The sequence below is a fragment of the Arachis hypogaea genome, chromosome 18 (genome assembly GCF_003086295.3).
Source record: "Arachis hypogaea cultivar Tifrunner chromosome 18, arahy.Tifrunner.gnm2.J5K5, whole genome shotgun sequence".
Lineage (NCBI taxonomy): Eukaryota > Viridiplantae > Streptophyta > Magnoliopsida > Fabales > Fabaceae > Arachis > Arachis hypogaea.
In genome coordinates, this window is record NC_092053.1 from 128,593,790 (window position 1) to 128,603,163 (window position 9,374).

The following is a 9,374-nucleotide window of genomic DNA, read 5'->3' on the forward strand; positions in this document are numbered from 1 at the left end:
TTAAGTGAGCAAATTTTATAAAAATATTAAAGTTCGTCATTACAGTGGACGACCTTGTTTCAAAGTCCAAAAAAATGTGTTCTAAAACTTATGGATAAAATTATTTGTTTTGAAAAATAAATATATATTTTTTAATTTATTTCGAACAATTTTTCCGAACAAGATTTATCTTGAATTTTCTTTTTCGCGGACCAAAGGATTGGCTGGGTGAGAAAAAGCGGGGTTTGCATACGATCTTAAATAACCGAAACCCTAGCCTACGTCTGCCTTCTATCTCCCAGCCTTCTACATAACAAACAAATAAATCCTTTCTTCTCTGTGTTCATATTGTTGATGATGGAGTCGGCGGAAACAGGAGCATGCCTGTGGATGGTGACAAACGACTACATCTTTGGCATCCGCGTTGAGAAGTTAGAAAAATTGGGGAAGAATGAGGATAGGGATTGGAAATCCCATCTTGAGCAGGCTCCGTTTGATTTCTGTTTGAATCTTCCAGAGTCCAGCATGTTGGATTACTTTATCTTCGACTCGAAATTTTTCTTAGTCGGTGGCAGCAAGATCTACCAAATCTCCTATGTCGGCGGCAACACGTTGGGCACATCTGAGGCAGTAGAGACGGGCGCACTCCCTCCGCTACCGACCGAAGACTTCATTTTCCTTGCAAACATTAAAGATGACGTTTACTTGTTGGAGCATGGTGCGGTACCACCGTCAGGAAGAAAGACGGGGTTATGGGTTTTATGTCCCAATCCCCGTCCCCCGAGCTGGCATTCCGCGCCCGCTCCTCCAACCGAAGTCAACTCTGATGATTATAGTTTGCCTGTTGGTTTTGTGCTAAATGATAAATTCTTTTTGCATCCCCTGTCCGCACCAGGAATTGCATATCTCTACGATCCCCAACTTAAAGCATGGATTAAACTGGAGCGCACATTTTTTGTTCCTGGTTATGATCTTTTCGTGCGTGTGCGGTCCCTTGGGGATGTAGGCGATGGCAGTGTGGTGCTGACATGGAAAGTGAAGGGTCTTCCACGTGGTGTGAAATATGACATACAGGCTTTGCTGGTGGATAATAAAGATTATTGCATTCTTCGCCATCAAGGCCTTGATGAGTTGTGTGAGGCGATCCAACCATCCTTCTTTGATGATTTTTCCTCCGAGCTCAACTTGGTTGACCTTGGCAACAGCAAAGTATGTGTTACCATCTCTGGTCTCGCAGAAGGCATTCCATCCTTTTGCATTTTAGTAGTTGAATTAGGGTTGGTACAAGAGGAGCAAAGGTTCTTATCTGTGCGTGTACTCGTGAATCGAGTCTTCGATACGAGGCCTTATTTCTTAGTTGACCGCGTTCAAGTGCTCTACACCTCCTTTCTTTTCTCCCTCAGAAAGGGTATGCCTCGCAAACATCCATATTCCCAAGGTATAATGTTGCTTTTGTCAGCATGCTTCTTGTTATTCTGTAAGAGTTACCATTAAATTATATCCATCAAAAACATTGTTAGGGATTTGGTGAATAAATTTTCTTTATTTTTTAAAAGACTTGTTATTCTTAAGACTTGAGAACAAAATTACGTTACAGATTGCATCTCTCCAAGGAAAGAGCCCAAGCTAGCTGGTGGGACGAATCCAAGCAACCCAACAACAGTATTCGAACAAGAATGACTAACTTCAACCTGTTCATGTATGCTTTGTTTTATTGTTGTTCCCTCTGCTATGATTACTTGTTTTTCATTGGCGATCAGATTTTGAATACTGATGTGTTTATTTCGCTATTAAATAAAGTTAGACATGTTAGTAGGATTTCAATGTTCATATATCATTTTGTACTTTTTTAGGTTATAATCTTTTTCATTCACAAAATTGAGAAAATATCAAGTTTTAGTCAAAAAGAATAGATGAATCAATAAGAGCATATGAGTCAGAGGAATAAGTGATGTATCTATTTAGGTGAATTCTATGATGTAGAAGGAAGATTCTTTCTACACCTATATATTTGTGTTGTTAAAAGGGTTGTGAGACAAGTGTATAGAGAGAATGTGGTTAAAGACAATCTATTCATAGTAACTGACATACTTCATATGTTATATCAATATCACGTGATGATGGTATATAGAGGAAGCTGCTTAATTGTGTTTGTTATGATTAATTATTAAAAATGATATTGGGCTTAGTTGTAGTTGTGTTTTTAGTTTAAAATTTTTTTTTGGTGACTGTTTAAATTATTTTGAGAAAGTAAAAATAATTTTTGATTGTGGATTAACCTATCGATCCCAATATATTTTTGTCCTATCAAATTTTGAATGTGTGTTTTGTGAATTGTTAAGCTTGCAAAAGGACTATATGTACTCATCAAAGTAACTCCACTAAACTTGCATAAAATTCAGACTCTCTTTTTTCATGAATTAATTTTTTTTATTCACATATGAAAAATTAAACTTAACTCCCAAATATTTATTAATAACTACTTATTTTAATATGTATATATAATTATATATCCATATATAAATATATATTTAATTATTTATATATAAATAAATAATATTTTTTCAAATTATATATTACTAATTAAAATTTTTATTATTAGGTAATTATATTCTAACTGTTCTCTTAATAAGTTTTAACAATTATTTTATAAAAATTATTTAAATTAGTACTTTAAATACTAAACACATATAGCCTAAATGGTAAACATTTATTTAAAAATATTCAACGTTAAATCTTACACCCCGTATCCCCTAAATCTTAAATCATATCTTTTAAATCCTAATCCATAAATCTTAAACTTTAAACTTAAATTTTAAATTTTAAACTATAAATTTTAAACTCCTAAATTTTTAACTTTAAATTCTAAATCTTGTAGTTAAAGTCAAATTGTGACTCTAGAAGTAATACTTCGAACAAATATAATTACTTTCAAGTATTTTTACGTGGAAAAATGTTGTTTATACCATTAATTATATCTATATAATAAAAAAAAAGTTTAGGGGGTCAGCAGTTAACCAATAAAAAAAATAAAGTAAATAATTCAACACCATTAAATATAATTTCACACTATTAAAAATATTAATAATAATTAATTAGTAATTATAAATCACAAAATTTAATGTCCTTAGCACTCCTCTGTAATAAAACTATTTGATATATTCCATTCAAATTACATGTCATAATTACTAAATTGGTATATCAAAAATTTAATATCATCATATTTTAATGAAGTATATAAATATATTTCATTGACATATTAATCAATTAGGCATCTTTTTATATATACTCAATCAATAGTTGAAATTCATTCGGCTTCTTTTATAGCTTTTTGAAAAAAAAAAAATATTAGGGTCATATTATTATTATATAAAAAAAAATATAATAATAATAATAATAATAATAATAATAATAATAATATTAATATTATTATTATTATTATTATTATTATTATTATTATTGTGTCACGTTAATAAAATTGGTACATGTAAAATTAATATACTATGAAAATATATCATATGTATTATAGTTAACAACCAAAAAAGTTTTCGAATTATTCAAATCCTGATAAAAATGTACTCAAGTTTTATTATCAACAAAAATGTATTTAAATAATTTAAAAACACGATAAAAATGTTCAACAGTAAATATGTATTTTCAAAAAATGCTTTAGAGATTGAATTTAGATGCGATTTTTTGCAATCATGATTAGAAAAATGAGATATTATTATTCTTAAAATTTGGTGACTTTTTTACTAAGTATATATTTTCTTGTGATTTTTTAAAAATATTATTGATTGTTAACAAAAAAAATTACAAAAAAAAATTATATACTTAAAAAAATGATCAAATTTTAAGGATAATAATATCTCATTTTTATAATTTTACTTACAAAAAATCACATCAAAATTCAGTATCAAAGACATTTTTTGAAAATATATATTTATCGTTGGAAATTTTTTTCGCGTTTTAAAAATATATATTTTTCAAATAGTTTCATTTATAAAAGAGTGCTAAAGGTAGTAAATTTTGTGATTTGTAATTATTAATTAATTATTATTAGTATTTTTAATAGTGTGAAATTACATCTAATAGTATTGAATTACTTATTTTTTTTATTGGTTAAGTGCTGACCCCTAAACTTTTTTTTTATTATATAGATATAATTAATGGTATAAACAATATTTTTTCATATGAAAATACATGAAAGTAATCAGACTTTTTTGAAGTTTTGCTTCTAGGGTCACAATTTGACTTTAACTACAAGATTTAGAATTTAAGGTTAAAAATTTAGGAGTTTAAAATTTATGGTTTTCAATTTAGAATTTAGGTTTAAGGTTTAAAGATTTATAGATTAGAATTTAAAAGGCATGATTTAACATTTAGAGTACAGTGTAAGATTTAACTAAATATTTATAAATGAATGTGGGCTATATGTGTTTAGTATTTAAAGTACTAAATTTAAATATTTTTTTTAAAATAATTGTTGAAACTTATTAAAAATACGGTTAGAATATAATTACTTAATAATAAAAATTTTAATTAGTAATATATACCTTGAAAAAGATATTAATTTATTTATATATAAATAATTAAATATATATTTATATATGAATATATAATTATATACACATATTAAAATAAGTAGTTATTAATAAATATTTGGGAGTTAAGTTTAATTTTTCATGTGTGAATAAAAGAAATTAATTCATAAAAAAAAGAGAGTATGAATTTTATGTGAGTTTAGTGGAGTTACTTTGATAAGTACATATAATCCTTTTGCAAGCTTAACAATTCACAAAAATACACGTTCAAAATTTCATAGGACAAAAATATATTGGGATCAATAGGTTAATCCATAATCAAAATTTATTTTTACTTCTCAAAATAGTTTAAACAAAAAATACAACTACAACCAAGTCTAATATCATTTTTAATAATTAATTATAATAAATGCAATATTAACCAGCTTATTTTTAATAATTAATTATAATAAATACAATTAACTAGCTTACTCTATAGGGGTGAGCACGGGTCGGTTTGGTTCGGGTTCAAGATAAAATTAGAACCGAACCGATCAAAAAGTAATTGGTTTGGTTTGGTTCGAATTTGCGTTTTTTTGTGCTTGTACCCGAACCAAACCAAACCGATTAAGAGCGGCTTGGTTCGGTTTGGGTAGCGGGTACCCGATGACTTTGAAATTCATAAAAAAAAAAAAAACTAAATTGGCAAATTTTATCTTAAAAATTCAAGAAATACAATAAACATGTAACATCAACAGAAATAATGCAAACATATTAAATACGAAATACATTAAAAACTAAACTCATCAAAATCCAAACATATTAATAGTAAATAATCTTGTCTAATGAAAATATAAAAGTGCAATAGAAATATTAGAAGTTAAATACAAAAGTCTAGTGAATAATCTTTGAAAGAAGCTAAAACAAAAACACATTAAAATCTAAACATTAGTGAGATAGGATTAGCGTTATGAGTTAGAAAACACATAAAAAGTCATATATATTTATTTATTTAATTAATTATGATCGAGTATACGGGTTGGTTCGGGTTCCGCACCCCCAAAACCGATACCCGAACCAATCATCAGCAAATGTCATTGGTTTGGTTCGGGTTGGACCCGATTACCCGTCGGTTCTAGAACCAATTTGATTGGTTTGGTTCGGGTTCGGGTGGGTAATCGGGTACCCGCTACCCGTGCTCACCCCTATTACTCTATATATCAGTATACCACTATCACGTGACATTGATGTCAACATGAAGCATGTCAGTTATCATGGACAGAGTTTACCTTTAACCACACTCTCTCTATACACTTGTCTCACAATCCTTTTGACAGCACAAATATATATGTATAGAAGGAATCTTCCTTCTACATCATAGAACTCACCATCTATTTAACTTGTGGCTTATTCCTCTTTTTCTTTCTTTCTTTTTGATATTTTAATATTTTACTTTTCTGAATTTTATATTTTTACTTTTTTTTTAAGTTAAGAATTTTCACATAAGGTGTTTGGAATTTGAGATAGATTTTACCTTTGTTGATGTCTTGATCTTTTCTTAATTTTATTGTGGCATTTATAAAATGATAAATGATCGACAAACATTCAAATTCGTTTCTGTATAATTTTTAAATTTCATAAATTATTGGTACCATGTTGATTATAATTTATATAAGCCTTTATTGATAAAGAAAAATATGCAATTCCAAATTTCCAACGCAGTTGACACTTTTGCTCTTTTTAAGCCTTTGATAGTCTTTTTCTTTGTAAAAATTTTGAGCTTTTTTTCCTTGGTTTTAGAATTTCTTTTGGTTAAATTGCTATTAGTTATTGAATCATTATTTCAAAGCCAAGGTTATAGTAGGGGCCTGTTGACACTTAAAGGGTGAATGCTAAGATATGGTAGGGTCTTGTGGGGAAGGAGATGTTGCTGTTGTCTAATTATCTTAGAATTTAGTTTATTTAACAAATTATGCTCTTTCTCATTTGTTTTTTGGTGATTTGTTTCTCTGGCTTATTTAATTATATATGTCATGAGAGTTATTGTTTGTGCTATTTCTAAATCTAGATGAATGAATGATAGTTAACGGAGATCACAGCAAAATTTGAATTTGACAGAGGAGGTTATTTTTGGTCTGCAGATTAAGTGTTATATGAAGCAGTTGTTGTCGATTCTCGGACATTGTCATGCTAGGGGTGTGATGTACTGGGATATCAAGGGATCAAATCTTCTGGTGAATAATGAAGGGATACCGAAGGCGTGGTTGAATATAATAGTACATTGAAATTTTCTTAGTGCGGTATTGGTTGGATTTGATGATTTTTATGAAGAATAGTTCTGGTAGTAGTAGCTTCTGCTTGTCAAATCTATGGATATAAGACTTTTAAAAGAAAATTAGATATAGAGATGTCGACTATTTTACATAACATCCTTTTCAGCAATAATTTTTATATTATCAATGGTTGGAATTGTTCTGTTAACCTGCAACATTTTCCAGGTTAGACAGACGGTGGTTGCGATAATGTCAAAATGTGACATAAGGTAAAGATCTGCTACCCTTCCCCCTCCCAAAACCAAAAAGGGTCGTGCAATATTTGCTAGCTGGAGTCCATTATATTTTCCCAGGTTTTGGTTTGGGTTTAGTAATCTCAGGAATAATTCGAGTGCATGATGATATGCTTATGGTTGAATTTCATCTGTGTTTGTGAATTACAGTTCCTTAGTTATTGCTGCAGATTATATATATGCTACCTAGGACATTTGTTAGTTAAGCATTAAAAAGAGATGTCCTACGTTGCATGAGAGTTCAATCCTTAAGTAGAGTTTCACATTTCTTAGGAAAATTCTTTTTGTTTGTTATGTTAAAATAGTTGGAACATGGAATTAATTAAGTGCATACTTTCCCTATCTGGCTATAAATCTCGGATTTTTGACGAAAATGTGCAGAGATATATTTATGTACATTAAAATTTTTATATTTTGAATGGTTTTGTCTCTCCTATTCAATAAAAAAAAAACACAATAAAATATTCATGATACGAGATATCTATGTGTTACGGGTCTTTCTATGATGATTTTACTTGCTATTGTTCTAAACTTCTAAAGGCTTTATTATTTCACTTATGAAAGCATTAGTGGTATGTTATTCGTGATCCTAATCAGCAGTAGCTTAAATTCCAGCAGCTCCCCAACATCCTATATTGTTGATGGCTCAATATTATTGTTCATTACGGTCAGTGGTTTTAATGTATAATAGCTTACCTAATAGGCTTTAGCCAGGACTAAACCTTGAAAATGAGATCGACTATTCATTTACAAGGCATTTTTTGAGTTCGTCGAACAATTGATTGAAATTTTAAGACTTTTAATTTCTTTTAAAAAATATAAATAATAGTAAATAGGGGTGTTCAAAACTAAATAAAATAGACGATCGAAATAAGAAAATTAAATTATTATACGTGCATTCAATTATATAATTATATCAATAAAAATAATTATTTTTTAGGATAAGTTATTGAAATAAATTGTTTGAATACAACATTTGAACAATGAAGAGGCATTCCTCTAGCGGTTAATCAACGCATTCCTCTAACGGTTTACATGTGCCTCTATAATTAATACTATCATATATATAATATACACCAATAAAAAGAATTTATAATTTCATTATATTGCACAAATTTTATTTTTTAAAAAAATTAATTAAATTTAAAAATATATTTTTTCTAGATTAACTTTAATATTTGTAGACAACAACGTTATTATTTGAATAAGATAAATGAACTAAAATTACAATTAAAAAAAAACTAACAAATAAGGTATATATTTTTAAATTTCACGAAATTCCAAATACCAAAAAATTTAAATGCCTCAATTGAATTTTCATTAATTATAAAATTTTTCATTTGATTGAAATCAAAATATTAGTTGCATTTATAAAAAAGGTTTAGCCAACATGTACTTCAATGTACAAAATTTAAGTTTCTAATATATTTTGTATTTATTAAAAAATTAAAACATGTTTATTATAATAATAATCTTATCATATACTCAAAAAAAAATATTTATAAAATTCTTTATATAGGTAAGGTAATTAAAAAAATATTCGAACAAAAAGTTATTCTTTATATACTCTTAAAAAAAATATTCCTTAAATTTTATAAATTCTTTCGAATAAAATAAATCATGCATTGAAGAGAAACTAAGTCTAAAACCATACAAAATAATTTGTATATATATTGATATATTATATTACTATATAAAAAAATATTTTGAGTACTCTGATGTTTTAAACGTTTTAGTAATTTTAACTATTAATTTTAATTATATATTATAGTTGAGATTAATAATTAAAATTACTATAATACTTGAAATACTTTTTATGATATATAATAAAATAATTATCAAAAAGAAGAAAGAAACACAAAACTAAGAATATATTGAATTGGGACATGAATAATGTATAAAAAAAATAAAATAAACAATATAAATTTATTATATAATAGTAATGATACTATAGAATAATGATAACAATATATTTTATATAGTATATAGGATAACACGATGATCAAATAAAAGATATAGATTGAATTGAAATGATACATGCGAAGTAATTGCTGTAAGAGTGCCGCAGTTTCTTTTTTGTTCAGTTTCTTCAGAAATCGCTATAGGATGTAGCGATTTCTACTTGCACGCTTTTCAATATAAACTGTTGTACCCTCTAGCAGTTTACGTGCCATCCCTAATCCGCTATATCTCTTCTGCGTTTCTATAGAATTATAAAAGTTGTATTTGCGTTTTCATTATTCATATGTTGTATTATGGTAATATTGTTTTTTAAATAATTTATTTCGGTAACTTGTCCTATTTTT

The 9,374-nt window shown here is 27.7% G+C and overlaps 1 protein-coding gene across 1 annotated transcript; it reads left to right on the top strand.

Annotated features, from left to right (window-relative positions):
* Positions 1 to 46: 46 nt before the first annotated feature.
* On the top strand, positions 47 to 6,962 carry LOC112772751 (uncharacterized). The gene is made up of 3 exons (XM_025817752.3): positions 47 to 1,417; positions 1,577 to 1,678; positions 6,644 to 6,962. Exons 1-2 carry the CDS (start codon positions 334 to 336, stop codon positions 1,657 to 1,659), a joined length of 1,167 nt encoding a protein of 388 aa, XP_025673537.1. The 5' UTR covers positions 47 to 333; the 3' UTR covers positions 1,660 to 1,678; positions 6,644 to 6,962.
* The last annotated feature ends 2,412 nt before the right edge of the window (positions 6,963 to 9,374 follow it).